Genomic DNA, 25,350 nt, shown 5'->3' on the forward strand with positions numbered 1-25,350 from the left:
TTCTTACCGGACCGCCTTTCCCTACAAGGAATGCCTACATGATCTTCACCGATGACACGACTATCAACCTCAAGCATGCGTTCATTGGTCCTCAACTGTGCCCATCAAAGTGAAGTTCTTCGGTTGGCTTCTGTTTAAAGAGAGGATGAACAAAAAGGCAACATTGACCACAAGAACATTGCCACAAACACCACTTTCCCTAGATGTGCCGTCCCTTGTGAAGACATTTCTCACCTAGCTCTACTTTGTCCGAACGCTTCACAAGTTTGGATTGATCTGGGACTTCTTCCTGTTCCTGAGTTGCAATAAATATGGAAGTCTAACTGCCACCTGGCCTAGATCCAAACATCTGGCCTTCTGCGGCTCTTTCAGTTCTTTGAAAACGATGGGATTCAAGAAATTCTTTCATCTTCCATGTTCAATTCCATACGTCCAAGACCACCATTAGAAACACCGTGTTCAACTTATCACTGTGGATATTCAGATTTACGGAAATTTCTATGCATGACGCCGCTATGTCATAGATATTGTATTCTGTTCTAAGCTCTAGTCTCTTCCATAATGTAATGACAAACTATGTGTTTTCGTAATATATTCAGGTGGGGAAGCTCTCCTCCCCGGTGACCATTAATTTTTTTGTTTCACATGTAAATAATTGTAGTGAACATTTCACTAGAGAACGTGAGAAGAAGAAAGCTAGATTTTGATATAGAAAAAAAGACACAAGACTATTGATGCATATGAGAAATTGGAGAAATCAACGGATCTTCCACTTGCTATGCACAAGAACGCCAACAAAGAAGGAAAATTGATCGGTGGCATCATGATGGGACTTACTTGGTACTCCGCTCCTACATATAAGATATGATTTTAAGTGAAACTTAATGACAACCAACAAAAGATATAATCATGCCTTCATGGGCACTGGCAATCTTCCGGGCATGTGATATATCAATTGTACATGTCCCCTCCTTGTTGTCTCATTGCTTGGTCTAGCAATATAAATTGCTACTTTGCCAGGCACAACGTTTTGTATAGCACGTAGCATCAACCACTCTTTCTTCCTCAAGGGGAAAAAACTAGCACCAACTACTTCATGGCACAGAAGGCGAAGCTCTTGTAGAAAGACAAAGCATCTAGTTGCTTCCATCCCATAAGAAAACACATTGTTATTCATGTTTGCTTGTTACCACCATAGTTTATATTTGTCATGGTAAAACATCATATAGATCGCAGTATTCAGATGTATCAGGTACACGAGGAAATTGGAGACATCAGGAGATAAGCAACCATTTCTCGACGAATCCGACAACCTAATATCTTCTCAGGTTCTGTAGGCAGTCCAACAAATATGCCTCCTAGTAGCACTAGGTATACAACCATTTCTTGAAAGGCGGTAGGTCCATGAACCTAATTGACAAGGTCAATCAGCTCTTGACAGCTCACATCACCTTGCGGTGCATCAAGAGCCATTGCTCAACCATCTGCACGGAGTTTAGCTCTGTGTAGCGCTTCACGATTGGTGTGGTGAAGCCATTCCTCCTGTTCGAAAGATTGTACCCGTAACTTCCAAAACAATGTCGTGCGGTGTGGTCATTACTTTCTGAAATTTATGGAACATGAATGCCTTTTTTTGCCAGGAGAAACACATGGGGACCTTACATAAATCAAGAATTCATTTTTTTAGCCATATAAATCATGAATTCAATTTTTTTTGAGCAAAAAGGGCATCGTCACACGAGACCCCAGGCCCAGAATCATCAACAGAGCCGAACAGGGCCTATATAGAAAAGGAAAAATAAATAAACCCGAACGAACCCCCAAAGCCGCAACTCGCAAGCGAAAGAGAGGAAGGAAGAAGAGAAAAAAAATGGCATCGTCGGCCCGCGCCGCCGCCTCCGCCGCGAGATCGGCCCTCCGCCGGGCGCCCCTCGCCGCCTCCTCGTCCTCTTCCGCCGCCGGGATCCTCCGCAGGTAGGTTTCTGCTAGGCCGTCCAATCGATCGATCGATCGATCGATCGATGGGTGGGTGGGTGGGTGGCTGCGGGCGCGTGCTCACGTCGAGATTCCCTGCAGGTCGGCGGCGGCGGGCCTGGGGACGCGGATGCCCCTCCACAGCGCGGCGTCGGCGGCGCGCCTGGGATCCTGCATCACCCAAGGTACACCTGCGCATGGCCTCCCGTTCCGCTGGTTGTTAGCTACCATTAGATTGGATCTCGGTTCTCCGTGTGAATGGCTGTGCGAACTGCGGAGTAAAATTTGCGTGATTGATCTTGCTCTGTGAGGTTTCTAGGGTCAGTTAGTATGCCACGAACCGTGTTTATCTCCACTGTTTTTCTCAAATTGATTCCCCTAATCCCTACCAAGAGCAAACTCAATTGCGGCACTACACACTGGATGCATGTTGAACTCTGCAGCCTGCACAATCTTGCGTTGAGGCCTGAGGGGAGGAGTTGGTGATACTGTCTTGTGTTGTGTATGGCTTTGTTGTTGAGCTCAACTGTTAACAAGATGTCAACCTAGAAATAAGAGTGTGATTCCTGTTGATTCTGCAGGATAGATGAGCATTTTCGTAAGGAAGTGCACCAGTAGTCTGAGGAGAGTTGGTGATAAGCACTTGCGAATTCATGAATAACTATTTAACTGTAATGCTGAACAAACACTTCCTGCTGTAGATTGTTAATCTTATTATCCATGACATTGTTTATAAAGCGTCCCGCTTCAGACGCTTAAGCGCGACAAGGCGCCCTGGCAGCGCCTTAGATATTTGCCCGCTTTAGGCGTTTAGGCGCCGCTTAAGCGTTAGAGCGGGTGGTGCTTGCTTTAGGTCGCTTTACCGCTTTATAAACCATGATCCATGAGTGTATTATGACTCCATATATGGCAACCAGATGTCACAAGAACACCTTGAGACCGCTATTCACTAAGTACCTGTTTCTGCTGTTATTCATTTTTCTATCACAAGCTGTTAAACATCTTGTTTTTGGTGAATTTGGGAGATCAGTATCCATTGTCCTCAACTAAGCCATAGCATTAGTTCTTATTCGAGGTTAACAGCAGTATTGTACCAAGACCCATGTGTAAACCATTTGAGTGCCAATGCCAGCGGCTCCGTGAAGATAAGATATTTAGAGGACTTCATAGTAGTAGCTCATTTATTTTGAGATCTTGCATTTCTTGATCTTCATCACATCTGATCATTTAAGAAGGTTGTGTAGTAAATGGCAATTGAACTTTGATCAGTGTGGTTATCAGAGTTGCACAGTATTCAGATGCTACTAGTTCACTTTGTAGCAAAATGCAGAGAGAATTATCAGTCTTCATTATGCTGCAAATATTGTACCTTGGTTGAAACTTCATACATTTCCATGCCTTTTTTTCTCTCTCTGTGCTCATTGTTGATTAACATTTTCATATTGTATACTCAGATGGCAACAATGCTTTCTCATGGAACTCCAGGCGCATGTTCAGTTCAAATGAGAAACATCTGCCTGCAATATCTGACCCGAAAATTGAGACTGCATTTAAGGATTTGATGGCTGCTAGCTGGAACGAGCTTCCAGGTTCTCTTGTGGAGGAAGCAAAGAAAGCAGTATCTATGGCTACTGATGATAAGGCTGGTCAAGAAGCTTTGGAAAATGTATTTCGTGCAGCTGAAGCATGTGAAGAGTTTAGTGGAGTTTTAGTTAGCCTAAGAATGGCTCTTGATGATCTTTGTGGTCTTACGGGCGAGGTCAGTACTTAATCACCTCTCTCCCCTTGTTTATGTTGCTCTTTGCAGAACTGGGGCTCATTTTTCTGCTTCTGCTTACGTCTTACTAACCCTAACTCCTGCAGAATGTGGGCCCCTTGCCTGGTTACTTAGAAGAGGCTGTGAAATCCGCGTATAGCCGATACATGACATATCTGGAATCTTTTGGCCCTGAAGAGCACTATCTACGGAAAAAGGTGGAGAGCGAGTTGGGAACAAAAATGATTCACCTGAAAATGAGATGCAGTGGCATAGGGTCTGAGTGGGGAAAGGTATGTTTCTATTGAAAGTTACTGGTCCTTGGAATATAGTTTTCTTATACCAGTCTCTATTGTAGTCTGTAGAACTCATGTTCGATACATCTTTGTTGTGTGGGTGCTTTGCATGCACTATCATGGTTCATTGATTCTTCTTGTAATGCCGTTTGCTGTAATGTTAGTCCATTGCTTTTTGTGCAAGGTGTTTCTATATACGCGGCATTCTCACGTTATTTTTTGGATGAATTTGTTTCTTCAATTTCTGTTATCACATTTCTTTACTTATGTGTCAATATTATCATTTTATCCCCTTCTCTGTCCAAGGGGCAAAGTATCGAATATTCCAGGCCAGTCACTTGTTATTGGCTTAGGTTGTATATGAGGGAGTTGTATTGGTGATATAGACCAGAAAAGACAGCTGTATCTTACAATTGCTATGAACAGTTAAACCTTGTCTAACAACCCCATATATATTCAAGTATGATCATGGTCTTGTTCACCTTTATTTTATTCGTAGAACATAACTAGCTGTGTGTGCTCTTTACCTTTTTTACCAAGTGTTATGCACTTATGCTAACTGTACTAGCTATATACCACAGAAAATTTGCTTAGCAAATGCTCCTTGTCTTGTTTGTAACTACAGACAGATAACCCTGATTACGTGTCGCATCCTAATGACTAATAACACTTTCTCGCTTTCCTCTTGTTAATGATTTAACCAAAATAAGCGCCTGTTTCGTTACCACCAAGGTATGTCTGAGGTTCCATATTTTTTTCTCCGGCTACTAAACAGTTTGGAATTAGTCTACATATCGAATAGGCGAGATAGGTTGATTTATATTAGTTCAGACTAGTTTGTAGTACTCAAATTGTTAACTAGTTTCTCTTTCCCGCAACCTTCACCAGAAATTCAGAAAACACAACCATTTTCTGGTTAATTCCTAGCCAGTTGTTTTCTAGCGTTCCCCCATATTCTTCCCTGTACCCAGTTACCTCTAGAAACTGGGCAGCACTGGCAGCTCAGCAATAACCATAAGAGTATGGCTGTTCAAACTTGCCCGCTTATTATGGGGTAAAGGCTCTTCTGCAGTGTTACTGTTTTCTTCGCGCAGATCGAGTGTTGGTCAAGCCATCCTGAGTCGTTATTGCAACCGGGAGATGCTCATACGATTGCTTCTTGATTTTTTTGTCGCATTAAAATGTTTCCTGATGAAAGTGGATGAGATCCTGGACAAGTATATAAGCATGTGTGGATTAATGTTATATAAGCATGTGTGGATTAATGTCTTCATGCCGGTGTTCCTGCTCAGTTTCATAGCATGTGTGGATCATGTTTTATTCAGCTGATTTCCTGGTCTGAAGTTACTAGACATCGCTGCTGGATTCAGTATATTCATGATGCAATTGTTGTTCCTGCAGATCACCCTGATCGGCACCTCAGGGATCTCAGGGTCCTACGTTGAGATGAGGGCATGATGGAACTCTCTCGTATCAGAACCGTGGCCTAACACCGACGGTCTGATGGGAAGCTGCGTATCAATATCAGAACCAGGTGTTCCGTTTCTTTTTATCTTTCCTCTGTAGCTACCATATGCCAATAACAAGGCAAACGTCAAAACATATGTGCACTCACTTAAGTAGCTCTCTGCGCCCCAGATTTTCCTGCTGTAATAAGAACATGTCTGTTGAATTTGTTTTGCTGCTCAAACCATGATGGATGGTATTTATTGGGCTTTCAGGATCAGTCTCTAATGTTGAGAAAAAAAAACACTTGAATAGGATTTGTCTGTTTTGTGCATGGTCTGTCTATGTCCCAGTCGCTTGAAATTTTCATTTGTCTCAATCGATTCTGAAAAGCAACTTCGGTTTCCACCTTCCAGAAATCAGCTGAGAATTATCACACCGCTTTGTTTTACTGTATCGACCACCGCTTTGAGGGAATGAGGTTGCGCTCGATTTTTCACCGTTCCTTTTCAGTAAACATGTACTGAAACGCTGGTGAAAGCAAGAGCGATGTCTGCATCATGCAAGCAGCCGTTGTATTTTAGGAAGTATTTAGAAGCTGGCTCTTTGCATGACTTACATTAAATAAGTTGCTGCTGCACAACTTATTAAATAAGTTTAGTGCGTCACAGACTCACAGTTTAACAGCAAACTGAGCAAGTAGTACTGTACTAGCAAGGAAAATAGTGAAGCTGTTTCAGCCATGATCGCTCCCCTTGCGTCATTTGTTGTGTGCGTTGATCTTGGCGGTCATCTGTCATTTCCTGGTTGTGTCGCATTGATCTTGGCGGTCATCGCGCCGCCATTTTGAAACTTACACCTAGGTGTTCCTCCATTGCGAAACGGTGAACTTCACGGTGGGTGGCGATTCCGCCGCAGGCGGCAACCTATTTCGGCCGCCTTGAACACCTCTGTTCCTGCGACCGAAGCTGCCACCTCCAAGAACACAAAAATGTACCTTTGAAACCCCCACAAAATAACTTGATTCGGCTCAAACACGGAGAACCAATAGCAAAAACACATAACAAATCCTTTGTTTATTGCAATATACCACACCAAAATGCAAGCACAGTTCAGCACACTATAACAAGCACAACCCCTAACTTCTTTTTTGTTTGTAAAAGAGGCAAGCGGCACAACAAAAGTTAAGTACTTATAAGTCTATATATTATATATATCGGCCCTTCTTCGCTACAACAAGCGGCTATCTCCCCATACGAGAACCCTGCAGACTGGATGGACGCTCCATGCACCAGAACTTCCTTTTCTTTCTCTCTTCAGGGAGCGGCGACGTTCTCCATGGCGAGCGGCGCAATCTCCTCGCCGATGACCCCCGGCTCGCTCCCCTCGACACCCAGTTCCAGAAGCACGTCCTCCCAGTTCTTGGCTGGCCCCTGCACCATATGCGCAAGCCACCATTAATGGATACATCGAACAAGAGCACCATTGTAGTCTTAACTCTTAGTTGTTCTGGAAAATGCATCCTAAACCAGACCAGAGACTGACTTACCTTCCAGGAGAGATCCTGTATCATGCAGTTCTTGACCATCTCATGGTATGCCGGCGTGCCGACGACCTTGACGGCGCGCTTCAGGGTGGTCACCACCTTCTTCACGTCGGCCGGCTCCACCACGTTGCACTGGCCACCAAGAGGAAAAAGGAAACCCGTTTGATGATCTGCCTGAGCTCCCAGGATGAACAAGATGAAGAATTTATTGAAGAGATTGATGAACTTACATCGACACTGAGCCGGCCCATGTGGAACCCGGTCTTGCCCTCCACGATCGTGTCGACAAGCCCGCCGGTGGACGCGCACGCGCACGGCTGAAAATTTGGAAGAAACTTCGGTCATGGGCATGGCTCATGATTGCTCAGGAAGTAAGGACTTGGCAAGAAGGAAAAGTTTACCGTTCCGTAGCGCATCCCCTGGAGCTGGATGAGGCCGCAGGGCTCGAAGCGGCTGGTGACGGCGAGCACGTCGGCGCCGGCCATCATCTGGTGAGCCAGCGGCGCGTTGAACCTGACCACGGCCCTCACCTTGCTCGGGAATTTCTCCTCAATGCTCTTGAGTAGCCGCTCGAACTTCTTCTTCCCGGTGCCCTGCAATGCATTCGATCATTCCTTAGGTCTGCTTGATCGAAGTTTCAGCAATGGCGGTCGGGTTGCGGGCTCGATGATGTACCAGGAGAACGATCTGGACGTCCTCCTCCTTCAGGATCTCCGGGATGGCGGCGATCATCACGTCGGGGCCCTTCTGCTCCTCCAGCCTGCCGATGAACGCCACCAGGGGCACCTTCCGGTCCACCGGCAGCCCCACCTCGGCCTGCAGCGCCTCCTTGTTCAGCGCCTTCCCCTCCAACGCCTGTCACTTTGCCTCGTTCGTGAGAACCCACCCAGAACCAGCGATCACCGGAAGAAGAGGAAGAAATCTTTGTGTGGTTGCTCACGGTGGTGATGTCGTAGTTGACGGCGAGGAACTTGTCCTTGGTGGGGTCCCACTCGCTAACATCCATGCCGTTGACGATGCCGGTGATCCCAGTGAGGCGCATGATGTTGTCGAGCTCGCAGCCCCTGGCTTCGCCAGAGATGAGCTCCTCCGCGTAGTAGGGGCTCACCGTCAGCACCTTGTCGGCCTGCAGGATCCCGGCCTTCATCCAGTTGATCTTGCGCCCCTCCACCGGCTTGTCGTAGCCGTCGATGAAGTCGAAGGACGACTTGAACCTGTCGGGCAGGTTGAGCTGCGCGAAGTCGTCGAAGGAGAAGCGGCCCTGGTACGAGATGTTGTGGATGCAGAATGCCACCTGGCCATGAAATGAAGTTGCAATGTAAAATTCAGGCCAGAATGAACCGCAAAATTGATATGCCTGTTTCAGAATGAAGAGCAAGATATGCATGCATATGAATGCAGAGAGGATATATAGTTTGAGAAGAAGATGCAAAACCTTTGCGGCCCTGTAGATGCCATTGGACTGGTAGTTGCTCTTGAGGTAGCAGGCCAGAAGGCCCGTGTGCCAGTCATTGCACACGAACACCACGTCCTCCCCTGCGCGGCGCGCAACAAGGGACGACGACGGCACCCAGATACAAAAAAAAATGGTGATCATCCAGCTCTCTCAAGAAAATATCAAGTTCTTCAGAGTTCAGATTACACACACTCTAGCTTGAACTAGTAGGCGTGCTTGATCTTGATCTTACCGTAGGGCCCAGAAAAGTAGGGGTTATTGTCGAGGTTCAGGATCCTCGGCACTTCCAGCGCCGCCTGGCAGAGAAGGCTGAAGCGCTGCTGGTTGTCCTCGTAGTCCGTGCCGGCGTCGGGCCCGTAGATCTTCTCCTTGGTCTTGCCCCGGACCTGGAAATTGCAACCAGCAGAAACAACTGAAATCAATCACCATGCCTATCAAGGTTGAGACGACGAAGAGCTAGCTTGATCGGTCCACGACGACGATCGGTCACCTTCTCCAGGAAGCACGGGTGGTCGACGAACACGCGGTCCACCCCGCGCTTGTAGCAGTGGAAGTACCTCACCCTCTCGTACTTGTCAACGACCTTGATCTGCGAGATCCAGTTAGTCAGTCAGTAGGATCCTGCAGAAATGTGCAGGAGCATGCGAATTTTGATCGTTAAAGTCGCGGGTAGGGTTCAAGTACCTCGGAGACGACGCTGGTGTCCCAGGCGTCCTTGTACTGGTCGTAGCGCGGGGAGATGACCATGACCCGGTGGCCGTTGGCCTGCACGGACACACCACCCGTTGTAACGGCAGGCATGGCTGCAACTGCAAGATGAACATTATGAGAAGACAGTGGTGCTGTCTAGCTTACGGCCATGGCTGGGGGGAGGCCCCCGAGGACGTCGCCGAGGCCGCCGGTCTTGCTCCAGGGCGCCATCTCGGCGCCGACGAACACGAGGTTCATGCCGCCGCTGCCGGTGGCGCGCACCACCATGGAGAGGCACCGCCGGGTCCCGCGGTGCGCTTTCCGGCTTTGCGTTGGGGCGGCGCTAGCTCCGACGGTCCTCATGCCGAGAGCCGCATCCGCCGGGCTCCGGGGCCTCACGCCCTGGAAACCTGCACGCCGGAACCTGTCGGTGATGCCGAGGACGGTGCCGGAGGTGGCGAGCTGGGACGTGACCAGAGCCGCCATGGCGCGCGCAGGGTGTGGCTAGCTGCAGCAAGAGATGCCTGCACTGATCTAGAGTGAGTGAGTAGTGGAATAAACAAAACAAAAAAAGCAGCCAAGTTTAATGGATTTTAAATTTCATTTGAATTTGAAATCCAAATTAACATCAAGAGCATGAGTCTGCATCCGCACTGGAACTAATGACCTGTGAAATCGCGTGCACAGGGTGGAACTGAGAGATGCTGTTTTGTTTTCTAGCGTGCAGTGGAATTCCACGTACGGCAAAAACAAACAAAAATCAAAGCCTTGGTGCGTACTACGTATGTGTGACTTGACTTGTTGGATCCAACTCCGCTAGAAAACAGAAATGGTTGTGCGTTATACTCCCTATGTCAGTCAGGTCTGATCTTCTAATCCTAGTAAACCTTGAATCCATTGGATCTGCTCCTCAAATGTAAGATCGTTCAGGGCTTGTTCGGTTGAGGTGGAATTGAAGGGGATTTAATCCCCTACAAGCCAAAATCACTGCAAATCCCCCCCAATCCACCTGTGGATATGGATGGGATTAACCGAACAAAGCCTCAGAGAGAAATAAACCCATCCTAGAAGATTTCAATCTACAAGATCCTCTGAACTCGCACGCGCGAAAATGGAAAAAAGGAAAAAAAAAAAGAGACTGGATCTTATAACAGGGCGCCAATTGGATGGAACAACTGACCTTGATCCCCCCGCAAAAAAACTGACCTTGATTATCAGACTGGACTAAATCGATCTACGCATCGGCCGGCGGCCGGGAATTCAGCCTGGGTCTGTGCGTGCGTGCGTACCTGATCTGATCTCCTCTTCTTCTTGGACGGACGGACGATCGGGCGGCGTGCGTACTCACAGTCGCCGGCCGGGCACTGGCGAGTGAGTGTCCTTGTTGTTGTTCTTCTTCTTCACTGGCAGAGGCTCCTGATTGTATGTACTCTGTGGGGCGGGCGAAAGTGAAGGGACGGAACAAAACGAACGGTGCGTGGCTGTGGGGAGTGGGGTTACTTGTACTCGCCCGCCCGCCCAGTCCTCCCCCCGGTGGCTGGATCCCCAATACCCGCTCCGCTCCTCGTGCATGCATGCGGCCGGACACCTAACGCCTAGACGGGACGGCACGCACCCGCGCGCGGCATGCATGCATGGCCCGTGTGAGGAACTGAGGAAAGGCGACGTACGTACGTTGAGTGGAGTGAGCGACCGACGCGCCTCGCCTTCTCCGCTCGTTTGTTTGTTTCTACCTAGTCGAGCGGAGCGGCACGCAGGAGAGCAGTGTAGTGGCTGGCACACCGGCCGGGGGCGGAACCGTGCCGGCTCGCCGGCGCGCTTTCCAGCGGCGTCGCGACTGGCCTGGCCTGGCCGATGCGCCTTTGCGTGCCCTCAGCCGTGCCTTCTTCCGTTTCCGGCCGCGCCGTGCACGCACCCTCTTGTCGTGCCCAGTGGGCTGCCGGTGGGTGTTCCTGCCGCGAGGTGATGTCCACATGCACGCAGGTGCCTTCTCGGCGCCGGACGGGGCTCCTCCCTCGCTTTCAGTTCTGGGGGGCATGTGTGCTCTCGCTTTCGCCTTGGCTTTTCGCTGGGGCGTGCCAATGGTGCTGCATGGTGCGAGCTTTTTGCTTCCTCGCAGCACGACGACGCACACGGCCGGGCGTGTCACCTTTCGCCTCTTCTTGTTCTCTTTTGCTTCATTGATTGACGGCTCTAGCACGAACAGCTAGCACGTACGTGCTGCCAAACTGGCGCGTGAGCGGCGCACGTAAAAACATATAGACACGTTTTTTTAGGTGAACATATAGACATTGCTTTTGTCGGATCGGGGAAACGTAAATGCGGTCATTTACGTCACGGTGAGCTGCTGCCGGTTTGTGGTCAACTGCATGCGTCGGTGCATGCATGGGCATGGGCTGTCACTCACGGTGAGCTGTGCCTATTGGACAGTCTATAGAAGACCAGTGCTACATACACGACTGCTTTCGTCCTACGACGCAAAACAATATATAGGGCGTGGCTATATCACAGTCAGCCTGAAAATAGTATTAGGGTCAGTCAATATTTGTTTTTGGACCGCACACACTGCACGCTAGCTATATATATACCCAAAGTACAAGTGTTACATGGTAGTATAGCTAGCTAGTTCAATGTATACGTGTCTATTTTTTCTTTCAAGTCCACGCATGTGGCTGTGTGTCGGTGTAGTGTCTGTGCGCACAAGTGTATGCATGTGCTCGCGTGGGTGCTCATGTATTGTGTATGCGTGTGTGCATGCGTAGGGTACGGTATGCATGCCCATGCGTGAGAGATGGAAAATGCGACACCACTAATATGCGTAGTCATTCCAAATATTGCGTGCTCATGGAATGAATTAGTGGCATTGGTATCATCATTCTAGAAGAAAAATAATTTAGACAAATAATGATAAAGTTTGCACACAGTTTGGATAGAAACTATGCTTTTTATAATATGCAAGAATAAGCATACAAAAGTTGGAATTTTTGCAAGATAAAGAGGTTTTCTAAGAATGAATGGATTGGTGGCATTGGTATTTCCCTTAAAGAAAAAAAATGAAAAAAACTAAAACAAAATCAAAATACTGAAGTTTTTTAAGAAAGAATGAATTAGTGGCATTGGTGTTACCCTTCCAGCAGAAAGAAAATGAAAAAAAATACAGAATGACAAAATTTACACAGAAATTGCCCTTTTCCATCTTGTATAAGTGTGTACTAGCATACTTTTCTAAATGAATTTTCCAAAGAAGGCATAAATTAGTATCGTTGGTATTACCCTTAAAGAAGAAAATAAAATTAAAAATGACGAGAAGTTTGCGCACAATTTGTACTGAAATTGCATATTTTTATGACTGCAAAGATAGGTGTATAATAGTGCAATTTTGCACTCTAGTAGAATGTACAAATGTATTGTATAATACTTATGTGTATATTAACACACGCACACACACCCCTAATATTTATGCATACACATAAATGAGAAAACCAACTAAAAACACTTAATAAACAATAATAAAACAGAAACTAGTATAAAACTGAAAATACAAAAACTGGATCTCCTCTTAGGTAGAATGAATTGGGGGCATTGGTTTTACCCTAAAAAAAATAAAGGTAATGAAATAAAACTTGAAACAAACAATTATAAAAGAAATTACTCATAATTTGCACAGGAATTGCACTGTTACACAATATGGATTAGTGTCATTGGTATTACCCCTTAAGAAGAAAGGAAATGAAAAACAGCGAAACAAAATAATGACACAATTTACATGAAAATTGCACTTTTTTTATAATACGCAAGAATAAATATACAATAGTGAAACTTTTGTAAAAAAACTTCCCTAAAAAGGAATGTGTCATTGGTATTATCTCAAAGAAGAAAGGAAATAAAAGAAAATCACTTTAATGGAGTTTTCTAAAAAAGTTAATTAATGACTTTCGTATTGCCCTTTATGAAGAAAGAAAATTGAAAAAATAAAACAAAATAATGAAAAAAAATCACGTAATTATTCTTAAGTTGTGTGTTTTTATAATATGCAATAATAAAAATATAATAGTGTTGTTGGGGATCGTAGCCGAAATTTAAAATTTTCTACGCATCATCAAGATCAATCTATGGAGTCATCTAGCAACGAGAGAGATGAGTGCATCTACATACCCTTGTAGATCGCGAGCGGAAGCGTTCAGGTGAACGGGGTTGATGGAGTCGTACTCGTCGTGATCCAAATCACCGATGACCGAGCGCCGAACGGACGGCACCTCCGCGTTCAACACACGTACGGAGCAGCGACGTCTCCTCCTTCTTGATCCAGCAAGGGGGAAGGAGAGGTTGATGGAGATCCAGCAGCACGACGGCGTGGTGGTGGAAGTAGCGGGGATCCCGGCAGGGCTTCGCCAAGCGCAAGCGGGAGGGAGAGGTGTCACGGGAGGGAGAGGGAGGCGCCAGGGGCTAGGGTGCGGCTGCCCTCCCTTCCCTCCACTATATATAGGGGCCCTGGGGGGGGGGGGCTCCGGCCCCTGGGAGATCCAATCTCCAGGGGGGCGGCGGCCAAGGGGTGGCTTCCCCCCCAAGCCAAGTGGGGGGCGCCCCCACCCCTAGGGTTTCCAACCCTAGCCGCAGGGGAGGCCCAAAGGGGGGCGCACCAGCCCACCAGGGGCTGGTTCCCCTCCCACTTCAGCCCATGGGGCCGTCCGGGATAGGTGGCCCCACCCGGTGGACCCTCGGGACCCTTCCGGTGGTCCCGGTACAATACCGATAACCCCCGAAACTTTCCCGGTGGCCGAAACTGGACTTCCTATATATAATTCTTCACCTCCGGACCATTCCGGAACTCCTCGTGACGTCCGGGATATCATCCGGGACTCCGAACAACTTTCGGATTTTCGCATACTAATATCTCTACAACCCTAGCGTCACCGAACCTTAAGTGTGTAGACCCTACGGGTTCGGGAGACATGCAGACATGACCGAGATGACTCTCCGGTCAATAACCAACAGCAGGATCTGGATACCCATGTTGGCTCCCACATGTTCCACGATGATCTCATCGGATGAACCACGATGTCGAGGATTCAATCAATCCCGTATACAATTCCCTTTGTCAATCGGTACGTTACTTGCCAGAGATTCGATCGTCGGTATCCCAATACCTCGTTCAATCTCGTTACCGGCAAGTCACTTTACTCGTACCGTAATGCATGATCCCGTGACCAAACACTTGGTCACATTGAGCTCATTATGATGATGCATTACCGAGTGGGCCCAGAGATACCTCTCCGTCAAACGGAGTGACAAATCCCAGTCTTGATTCGTGCCAACCCAACAGACACTTTCGGAGATACCCGTAGTGCACCTTTATAGCCACCCAGTTACGTTGTGACGTTTGGCACACCCAAAGCACTCCTACGGTATCCGGGAATTGCACAATCTCATGGTCTAAGGAAATGATACTTGACAATTGGAAAAGCTCTAGCAAACAAACTACACGATCTTTGTGCTATGCTTAGGATTGGGTCTTGTCCATCACATCATTCTCCTAATGATGTGATCCCGTTATCAATGACATCCAATGTCCATAGTCGGGAAACCATGACTATCTGTTGATCAACGAGCTAGTCAACTAGAGGCTTACTAGGGACACGTTGTGGTCTATGTATTCACACATGTATTACGATTTCCAGATAACACAATTATAGCATGAACAATAGACAGTTATCATGAACAAGGAAATATAATAATAACCATTTTATTATTGCCTCTAGGGCATATTTCCAACAGTCTCCCACTTGCACTAGAGTCAATAATCTAGTTACATTGTGATGAATCGAACACCCATAGAGTTCTGGTGTTGATCATGTTTTGCTCTAGGGAGAGGTTTAGTCAATGGATCTGCTACATTCAGGTCCGTATGTACTTTACAAATATCTATGTCTCCATTTTGAACACTTTCACGAATGGAGTTGAAGCGACGCTTGATATGCCTAGTCTTCCTGTGAAACCTGGGCTCCTTGGCAAGGGCAATAGCTCCAGTGTTGTCACAGAAGAGAGTCATCGGGCCCGACGCATTGGGAATCACCCCTAGGTCGGTAATGAACTCCTTCATCCAGATTGCTTCTTGTGCTGCCTCTGAGGCCGCCATGTACTCCGCTTCACATGTAGATCCCGCCACGACGCTTTGCTTGCAACTGCACCAGCGTACTGCCCCTCCATTCAAAATATACACGTATCCGGTTTGTGACTTCGAGTCATCCAGATCTGTGTCGAAGCTAGCGTCGACGTAACCCTTTACGATGAGCTCTTCGTAACCTCCATATACGAGAAACATATCCTTAGTCCTTTTTGTTGGAAATATGCCCTAGAGGCAATAATAAATTGGTTATTATTATATTTCCTTGTTCATGATAATCGTTTATTATCCATGCTAAAATTGTATTGATAGGAAATTCAGATACATGTGTGGATACATAGACAACACCATGTCCCTAGTAAGCCTCTAGTTGACTAGCTCGTTGATCAATAGATGGTTACGGTTTCCTGACCATGGACATTGGATGTCGTTGATAACGGGATCACATCATTAGGAGAATGATGTGATGGACATGACCCAATCCTAAGCCTAGCACAAGATCGTGTAGTTCGTTTGCTAAGTGCTTTTCTAATGTCAAGTATCATTTCCTTAGACCATGAGATTGTGCAACTCCCGGATACCGTAGGAATGCTTTGGGTGTACCAAACGTCACAACGTAACTGGGTGGCTATAAAGGTGCACTACAGGTATCTCCGAAAGTGTCTGTTGGGTTGGCACGAATCGAGACTGGGATTTGTCACTCCGTGTAAACGGAGAGGTATCTCTGGGCCCACTCGGTAGGACATCATCATAATGTGCACAATGTGACCAAGGAGTTGATCACGGGATGATGTGTTACGGAACGAGTAAAGAGACTTGCCGGTAACGAGATTGAACAAGGTATCGGGATACCGACGATCGAATCTCGAGCAAGTAACATACCGATAGACAAAGGGAATTGTATACGGGATTGATTGAATCCTCGACATCGTGGTTCATCCGATGAGATCATCGAGGAGCATGTGGGAGCCAACATGGGTATCCAGATCCCGCTGTTGGTTTTTGACCGGAGAGTCGTGTCGGTCATGTCTGCATGTCTCCCGAACCCGTAGGGTCTACACACTTAAGGTTCGGTGACGCTAGGGTTATAGAGATATTAGTATGCGGTAACCCGAAAGTTGTTCGGAGTCCCGGATGAGATCCCGGACGTCACGAGGAGTTTCGGAATGGTCCGGAGGTAAAGATTTATATATGGGAAGTCTTATTTTGGTCGCCGGAAAAGTTTCGCACTTTATCGGTATTGTACCGGGAGTGCCGAAAGGGGTCCGGGGGTCCACCAAGGGGGTCCACCAGCCCCGGGGGGCCACATGGGCTGTAGGGGTGTGTCCCTCTCCCTCCCGTGACACATCTCCCTCCTCCCGCAGTGCTTGGCGAAGCCCTGTTGGAATCCCGCTACTTCCACCACCACGCCGTCGTGCTGCTGGATCTCCATCAACCTCTCCTCCCCCCTTGCTGGATCAAGAAGGAGGAGACGTCACTGCTCCGTACGTGTGTTGAACGCGGAGGTGCCATCCGTTCGGCGCTAGGATCATCGATGATTTGGATCACGACGAGTACGACTCCATCAACCCCGTTCTCTTGAACGCTTTTGCTCGCGATCTACAAGGGTATGTAGATGCACTCCTCCCCTCTCGTTGCTAGCGTCTCCTAGATTGATCTTGGTGACACGTAGGAAAATTTTGAATTTCTGCTACGTTACCCAACAGTGGCATCATGAGCTAGGTCTATGCGTAGTTTCTATGCACGAGTAGAACACAAAGTAGTTGTGGGCATCGATTTTGTCAATTTACTTGCCGTTACTAGTCTTATCTTGATTCGGCGGCATCGTGGGATGAAGCGGCCCGGACTGACCTTACACGTACTCTTACGTGAGACAGGTTCCACCGACTGACATGCACTAGTTGCATAAGGTGGCTAGCGGGTGTCTGTCTCTCCCACTTTAGTCGGATCGGATTCGATGAAAAGGGTCCTTATGAAGGGTAAATAGAAATTGGCATATCACGTTGTGGCTTTTGCGTAGGTAAGAAACATTCTTGCTAGAATCCCATAGCAGCCACGTAAAACATGCAACAACAATTAGATGACGTCTAACTTGTTTTTGCAGGGTATGCTATGTGATGTGATATGGCCAAAAGGATGTGATGAATGATATATGTGATGTATGAGATTGATCATATTCTTGTAATAGGAATCACGACTTGCATGTCAATGAGTATGACAACCGGCAGGAGCCATAGGAGTTGTCTTAATTTATTGTATGACCTGCGTGTCAATGAAAACGCCATGTAATAACTTTACTTTATTGCTAATCGTTAGCCATAGTAGTAGAAGTAATAGTTGGCGAGACAACTTCATGAAGACACGATGATGGAGATCATGATGATGGAGATCATGGTGTCATGCCGGTGACGAAGGTGATCATGCCGCGCCTCGAAGATGGAGATCAAAGGCGCAAGATGATATTGGTCATATCACGTCACTTTATGATTTGCATGTGATGTTTGTCGTGTTTACATCTTATTTTCTTAGAACAACGGTAGCATAAATAAGATGATCCCTCACTAAAATTTCAAGAGACGTGTTCCCCCCTAACTGTGCACCGTTGCGAAGGTTCGTTGTTTCGAAGCACCACGTGATGATCGGGTCTGATAGATTCTAACGTTCGAATACAACGGGTGTTGACGAGCCTAGCATGTATAGACATGACCTCGGAACACATGCGAAACACTTAGGTTGACTTGACGAGCCTAGCATGTACAGACATGGCCTCGGAACACAAGAGACCGAAAGGTCGAACATGAGTCGTATAGCAGATACGATCAACATGGAGATGTTCACCGATGATGACTAGTCCGTCTCACGTGATGATCGGACACGGCCTAGTTTGACTAGGATCATGTATCACTTAGATGACTAGAGGGATGTCTATCTGAGTGGGAGTTCATTAAATAATCAAATGAACTTCATTATCATGAACATAGTCAAAAGGTCTTTGCAAATTATGTCATAGCTTACGCTTTAGCTCTACTGTTTAAAGATATGTTCCTAGAGAAAATTTAGTTGAAAGTTGGTAGTAGCAATTATGCGGACTGGGTCCGTAAACTGAGGATTGTCCTCATTGCTACACAGAAGGCTTATGTCCTTAATGCACCGCTCGGTGTGCTGAACCTCAGCGTCGTCTGTAGATGTTGCGAAACATCTGACATACACGTTTTGATGACTACGTGATAGTTCAGTGCGTAATGCTAACGGTTTAGAATTGTGGCACCAAAGACGTTTTTGAAACGTCGCAGAACATATGAGATGTTCTGAAGACTGAAATTGGGATTTCAGACTAGTGCCCACGTCAAGAGGTATGAGACCTCTGACAAGTTTCTTAAGCCTGCAGACTAAGGGAGAAAAGCTCAATCATTGAGCATGTGTTCAGATTGTCTGAGTACCACAATCGCTTGAATCGAGTGGGAGTTAATCTTCCAGATGAGATAGTGATGGTTCTCCATAGTCACTGCCACCAAGCTATTAGAGCTTCGTGATGAACTATAACATATCAGGGATAGACATGATGATCCTTGAGCAACTCGCGATGTTTGACACCGCGAAAGTAGAAATCAAGAAGGAGCATCAATTGTTGATGGTTAGTAAAACCACTAGTTTCTAGAAGGGCAAGGGCAAAAGGGATACTTCATGAAACAACAAATCATTTGCTGCTCTAGTGAAGAATCCCAAGGTTGAACCCAAACCCGAGACTAAGTGCTTCTGTAATGAGGGGAACGGTCACTGAAGCAGAACTACCCTAGATACTTGGTAGATGAGAAGGCAGGCAAGGTCGACAGAAGTATATTGGATATACATTATATGAATGTGTACTTTACTAGTACTCCTAGCAGCACCAGGGTATTAGATACCGGTTCGGTTGCTAAGTGTTAGTAACTCGAAATAAAAGCTGCGGAATAAACGGAGACTAGCTAAAGGTGAGATGACGATATGTGTTGGAAGTGTTTCCAAGGTTGATGTGATCAAGCATCGCATGCTCCCTCTACCATCGAGATTGGTGTTAAACCTAAATAATTGTTATTTGGTGTTTGCGTTGAGCATAAACATGATTGGATTATGTTTACCGCAAAACGGTTATTCATTTAAGGAGAATAATGGTTACTCTGTTTATTTGAATAATACCTTCAATGGTCTTGCACCTAAAATGAATCTCGATCGCAGTGATACACATGTTCGTGCCAAAAGATATAAAATAGTGATGATAGTACCACATACTTGTGGCACTGCCATTTGAGTCATATTGGTATAGAACGCATGAAGAAGCTCCATGTAGATGGATCTTTGGACTCACTCGTTTTTTGGAAGGATTGAGACATGCGAACCATGTCTATTGGTATATGTGCATGAAGAAACTCCATGCAGATGGATTGTTTGGACTCACTTGATTTTGAATCACTTGAGACATGCAAATCATACCACATGGGCAAGATGACTGAAAGGCCTCGTTTTCAGTAAGATGGAACAAGAGAGCAACTTGTTGGAAGTAATACATTTGATGTGTGCAGTCCAATGAGTGCTGAGGCACGCAGTGGATATCGATATGTTCTTACTTCACAGATGATTTGAGTAGATGCTGAGAATATTTACTTGATGAAACACAAGTCTGAATTATTGAAAGGTTCAAGTAATTTCAGAGTGAAGTGGAAGATCGTCGTGACAAGAGTATAAAATGTCTATGATATGATCATAGAGATATCTGAGTTACGAGTTTGGCACACAATTAAGAAATTGTGGAAATTGTTTCACGACTAATACCACTTGGAGCACCATAGTGTGATGGTGTGTCCAAACATCATAACTGCCCCTATTGGATATGGTGCATACCATGATGTCTCTTATCGAATTACCACTATCATTTATGGGTTAGGCATTAGAGACAACCGCATTCACTTTAAAAGGGGCACCACGCAATTCCGTTGAGACGACACCGTTTAGAGAAACCTAAGTTGTCGTTTCTTAAAAAGTTTGGGGCTGCGACGCTTATGTGAAAAAGTTTCAGGCTGATAAGCTCGAACCCAAAGCGGATAAATGCATCTTCATAGAATACCCAAAACAGTTGGGTATACCTCCTATTTCAGATCTGGAAGCAAAAGTAATTGCTTCTAGAAACGAGTCCTTTCTCGAGGAAAAGTTTCTCTCGAAAGAATTGAGTGGGAGGATGGTGGGGACTTGATAAGGTTATTGAACCGTCACTTCAACTAGTGTGTAGCAGGGCACAGGAAGTTGTTCCTGTGGCACCTACACCAATTGAAGTAGAAGCTTATGATAGTGATCATGAAACTTCGGATAAAGTCACTACCAAACCTCGTAGGTCGACAAGGATATGTACTACTCCTGAGTGGTACGGTAATCCTGTCTTGGAAGTCATGTTGCTAGACAACAATGAACCTACGAGCTATGGAGAAGCGATGGTGGGCCCGGATTCCGACGAATGGCTCGAGGCCATGAAATCCGAGAGAAGATCCATATATAAAAGCAAAGTATAGACTTTGGAAGAACTACTTGATGGTCGTAAGGCTGTTGGGTGCAGATGGATTTTAAAGGGAAGACAGACAATGATGGTAAGTGTCACCATTAAGAAAGCTCGACTTGTCATTAAGATGTTTTCCGACAAGTTCAAGGAGTTGACTGCGATGAGACTTCCTCACTCGTAGCGATGCTAAAGAGTCTATTGGAATTATATTAGCAGTTACTGCATTATTTATGAAATCTTGCAGATAGGATGTCAAAACATTGTTTCCTCGACGATTTTCTTGAGGAAAGGTTGTATGTGATACAACCAGAAGGTTTTGTCAATCCTGAAAGATGCTAAAAAGTATGCAAAGCTCCAGCAATCCTCCTAAGGACTAGAGTAAGCATCTCGGAGTTGGAATGTACGCTTTGATGAGATGATCAAAGATTTTGGGTTTATACAAAGTTTGTGAGAAACTTGTATTTCCAAAGAAGTGAGTGGGAGCACTATAGAATTTTGATGAGTATATGTTGTTAACATATTGTTGATCAGAAATGATTTCTGGAAAGCATCCAGGGTTGTTTGAAAGGAGTTTTTCAAAGGAAGACCTGGATAAAGCTGCTTACATATTGGGCATCAAGATCTATAGAGATAGATCAAGACGCCTGATGATACTTTCAAAGAACGCACACCTTGACATGATTTTGAAAGAGTTCAAAATAGATCAGCAAAGAAGGAGTTCTTGGATGTGTTACAAGGTGTGAGTATTGAGTAAGACTCAAGACCTGACCACAGCAGAAGAGAGAGAAAGGACGAAGGTCGTCCCCTATGCTTTAGACGTAGGCTCTACAGTATGCTATGCTGTGTACCGCACATGAAGTGTGCCTTGCCATGAGTTGGTCAAGGGGTACAATAGTGATCCGGGAATGGATCACATGACAGCGGTCGAACTTATCCTTAGTATCTAGTGGACTAAGGAATTTTCTCGATTATGGAGGTGAAAAGGAGTTCGTCGTAAAGGGTTACGTCGATGCGAACTTTGACACTAATCCGGATGACTCTGAGTAGTAAACCGGATTCGTATAGTAGAGCAGTTATTTGAAATGGCTCCAAGTAGCGCGTGGTAGCATCCACAAGATGACATATATATTCGTAAAGCACACACGGATCTGAAAGGTTCAGACCCGTTGACTACAACCTCTCTCACAAGCATAACATGATCAAACCAGAACTCATTGAGTGTTAATCACATAGTGATGTGAACTAGATTGTTGACTCTAGTAAACTCTTTGGATGTTAGTCACATGGTGATGTGACATGTGAGTGTTAATCACATGGTGATGTGAACTAGATTATTGACTCTAGTGCAAGTGGGAGACTGTTGGAAATATGCCCTAGAGGCAATAATAAATTGGTTATTATTATATTTCCTTGTTCATGATAATCGTTTATTATCCATGCTAAAATTGTATTGATAGGAAATTCAGATACATGTGTGGATACATAGACAACACCATGTCCCTAGTAAGCCTCTAGTTGACTAGCTCGTTGATCAATAGATGGTTACGGTTTCCTGACCATGGACATTGGATGTCGTTGATAACGGGATCACATCATTAGGAGAATGATGTGATGGACAAGACCCAATCCTAAGCCTAGCACAAGATCGTGTAGTTCGTTTGCTAAGTGCTTTTCTAATGTCAAGTATCATTTCCTTAGACCATGAGATTGTGCAACTCCCGGATACCGTAGGAATGCTTTGGGTGTACCAAACGTTACAACGTAACTGGGTGGCTATAAAGGTGCACTACAGGTATCTCCGAAAGTGTCTGTTGGGTTGGCACGAATCGAGACTGGGATTTGTCACTCCGTGTAAACGGAGAGGTATCTCTGGGCCCACTCGGTAGGACATCATCATAATGTGCACAATGTGACCAAGGAGTTGATCACGGGATGATGTGTTACGGAACGAGTAAAGAGACTTGCCGGTAACGAGATTGAACAAGGTATCGGGATACCGACGATCGAATCTCGAGCAAGTAACATACCGATAGAAAAAGGGATTTGTATACGGGATTGATTGAATCCTCGACATCGTGGTTCATCCGATGAGATCATCGAGGAGAATGTGGGAGCCAACATGGGTATCCAGATCCCGCTGTTGGTTATTGACCGGAGAGTCGTCTCGGTCATGTCTGCATGTCTCCCGAACCCGTAGGGTCTACACACTTAAGGTTCGGTGACGCTAGGGTTATAGAGATATTAGTATGCGGTAACCCGAAAGTTGTTCGGAGTCCCGGATGAGATCCCGGACGTCACGAGGAGTTCCGGAATGGTCCGGAGGTAAAGATTTATATATGGGAAGTCTTATTTTGGTCGCCGGAAAAGTTTCGCACTTTATCGGTATTGTACCGGGAGTGCCGAAAGGGGTCCGGGGGTCCACCAAGGGGGTCCACCAGCCCCGGGGGGCCACATGGGCTGTAGGAGTGTGCACCTTGGCCTATATGGGCCAAGGGCACGAGCCCCAAGAGGCCCATGCACCAAGAGATAAGGGAAAGGGAGAGTCCTAAAGGGGGAAGGCACCTCCGAGGTGCCTTAGGGAGGATGGACTCCTCCCTGGCCGCACCCTTCCTTGGAGGAAGGGCCAAGGCTGCGCCCCCCCTCTCCCTTGGCCCTATATATAGTGGGGGGGAGGGAGGGCAGCAATATCTAAGCCCTGGCGCCTCCCTCTCCCTCCCGTGACACATCTCCCTCCTCCCGCAGTGCTTGGCGAAGCCCTGTTGGAATCCCGCTACTTCCACCACCACGCCATCGTGCTGCTGGATCTCCATCAACCTCTCCTCCCCCCTTGCTGGATCAAGAAGGAGGAGACGTCACTGCTCCGTACGTGTGTTGAACGCGGAGGTGCCGTCCGTTCGGCGCTAGGATCATCGGTGATTTGGATCACGACGAGTACGACTCCATCAACCCCGTTCTCTTGAACGCTTCCGCTCGCGATCTACAAGGGTATGTAGATGCACTCCTCCCCTCTCATTGCTAGCGTCTCCTAGATTGATCTTGGTGACACGTAGGAAAATTTTGAATTTCTGCTACGTTACCCAACACTTTTCAGGTACTTCAGGATATTCTTGACCGCTGTCCAGTGTTCCATGCCGGGATTACTTTGGTACCTTCCTACCAAACTTACGGCAAGGTTTACATCAGGTCTGGTACACAGCATGGCATACATAATAGACCCTATGTCCGAGGCATAGGGGATGACACTCATCTTTTCTCTATCTTCTGCCGTGGTCGGGCATTGAGCCGTGCTCAATTGCACACCTTGCAATACAGGCAAGAACCCCTTCTTGGACTGATCCATATTGAACTTCTTCAATATCTTGTCAAGGTACGTACTCTGTGAAAGACCAATGAGGCGTCTTGATCTATCTCTATAGATCTTGATGCCTAATATATAAGCAGCTTCTCCAAGGTCCTTCATTGAAAAACACTTATTCAAGTAGGCCTTTATACTTTCCAAGAATTCTATATCATTTCCCATCAATAGTATGTCATCCACATATAATAAGAGAAATGCTATAGAGCTCCCACTCACTTTCTTGTAAACACAGGCTTCTCCATAAGTCTGTGTAAACCCAAACGCTTTGATCATCTCATAAAATCGAATGTTCCAACTCCGAGATGCTTGCACCAGCCCATAGATGGAGCGCTGGAGCTTGCATACCTTGTTAGCATTCTTAGGATCGACAAAACCTTCCGGCTGCATCATATACAATTCTTCCTTAAGAAAGCCGTTAAGGAATGCCGTTTTGACGTCCATTTGCCATATCTCATAATCATAGAATGCGGAAATTGCTAACATGATTCGGACGGACTTCAGCTTCGCTACGGGTGAGAAAGTCTCATCGTAGTCAACCCCTTGAACTTGTCGATAACCCTTAGCGACAAGTAGAGCCTTATAGATGGTCACATTACCATCCGCGTCTGTCTTCTTCTTAAAGATCCATTTGTTTTCTATCGCTCGCCGATCATCGGGCAAGTCAGTCAAAGTCCATACTTCATTTTCATACATGGATCCTATCTCGGATTTCATGGCTTCTAGCCATTTGTCGGAATCTGGGCCCGCCATTGCTTCTTCATAGTTCGAAGGTTCACCGTTGTCTAACAACATGATTTCCATGACAGGGTTGCCGTACCACTCTGGTGCGGAATGTGTCCTTGTGGACCTACGAAGTTCAGCAGTAACTTGATCTGAAGTTTCATGATCATCATCATTAACTTCCTCCCTAGTTGGTGCAGGCATCACAGGAACATCTTCCCGCGCTGCGCTACTTTCCGGTTCAGAAGGGGCGACTATCACCTCATCAAGTTCCACTTTCCTCCCACTCACTTCTTTCGAGAGAAACTCTTTCTCCAGAAAGGACCCGTTCTTGGCAACAAACATCTTGCCTTCGGATCTGAGGTAGAAGGATACCCAATGGTTTCCTTGGGGTATCCTATGAAGACGCATTTCTCCGACTTGGGTTCGAGCTTTTCAGGTTGAAGTTTCTTGACAT

The 25,350-nt window shown here is 46.3% G+C and overlaps 2 protein-coding genes across 3 annotated transcripts; one reads left to right on the plus strand and one right to left on the minus strand.

The window, feature by feature from the left end:
- The first annotated feature begins 1,761 nt into the window (after window positions 1-1,761).
- LOC123164092 (succinate dehydrogenase subunit 5, mitochondrial) lies at window positions 1,762-5,806 on the plus strand. Its single transcript, XM_044581505.1, has 5 exons — window positions 1,762-1,974; window positions 2,077-2,159; window positions 3,429-3,733; window positions 3,838-4,023; window positions 5,428-5,806. The coding sequence occupies exons 1-5, from the start codon at window positions 1,871-1,873 to the stop codon at window positions 5,482-5,484; spliced, it is 735 nt and encodes a 244-aa protein (XP_044437440.1). The 5' UTR covers window positions 1,762-1,870; the 3' UTR covers window positions 5,485-5,806.
- Window positions 5,807-6,520: 714 nt separating this feature from the next.
- On the minus strand, window positions 6,521-10,702 carry LOC543484 (granule-bound starch synthase 1, chloroplastic/amyloplastic-like). Of its 2 annotated transcripts, none has more exons than XM_044581503.1 (12): window positions 10,454-10,702; window positions 9,330-9,688; window positions 9,159-9,239; window positions 8,965-9,063; window positions 8,707-8,860; window positions 8,454-8,554; window positions 7,959-8,312; window positions 7,694-7,873; window positions 7,420-7,611; window positions 7,249-7,335; window positions 7,022-7,150; window positions 6,521-6,905 (listed from the first exon to the last, which is right to left on the minus strand). In XM_044581503.1, exons 2-12 carry the CDS (start codon window positions 9,648-9,650, stop codon window positions 6,789-6,791), a joined length of 1,815 nt encoding a protein of 604 aa, XP_044437438.1. In that variant the 5' UTR covers window positions 9,651-9,688; window positions 10,454-10,702; the 3' UTR covers window positions 6,521-6,788. The 2 variants fall into 2 exon arrangements, with proteins under 2 accessions (XP_044437438.1, XP_044437439.1); XM_044581504.1 differs by having other exon boundaries at window positions 9,330-9,693; window positions 10,454-10,640.
- Window positions 10,703-25,350: the final 14,648 nt, after the last annotated feature.

The sequence above is a fragment of the Triticum aestivum genome, chromosome 7D, assembly GCF_018294505.1.
Source record: "Triticum aestivum cultivar Chinese Spring chromosome 7D, IWGSC CS RefSeq v2.1, whole genome shotgun sequence".
NCBI lineage: Eukaryota > Viridiplantae > Streptophyta > Magnoliopsida > Poales > Poaceae > Triticum > Triticum aestivum.

Excerpts from the sequence above, each read along its gene's own strand:
- LOC123164092 (XM_044581505.1), top strand. The coding sequence starts at position 1,871 with ATGGCATCGTCGGCCCGCGCCGCCGCCTCCGCCGCGAGATCGGCCCTC. Across the intron at positions 1,975-2,076 it reads GCCGCCGGGATCCTCCGCAG|GTCGGCGGCGGCGGGCCTGG; the intron begins GTAGGTTTCTGC and ends GATTCCCTGCAG. Across the intron at positions 2,160-3,428 it reads GGGATCCTGCATCACCCAAG|ATGGCAACAATGCTTTCTCA; the intron begins GTACACCTGCGC and ends TTGTATACTCAG.
- LOC543484 (XM_044581503.1), bottom strand. The coding sequence starts at position 9,650 with ATGGCGGCTCTGGTCACGTCCCAGCTCGCCACCTCCGGCACCGTCCTC. Across the intron at positions 9,240-9,329 it reads GCCTCCCCCCAGCCATGGCC|GCCAACGGCCACCGGGTCAT; the intron begins GTAAGCTAGACA and ends GTGTCCGTGCAG. Across the intron at positions 8,555-8,706 it reads CTACTTTTCTGGGCCCTACG|GGGAGGACGTGGTGTTCGTG; the intron begins GTAAGATCAAGA and ends CGCGCCGCGCAG.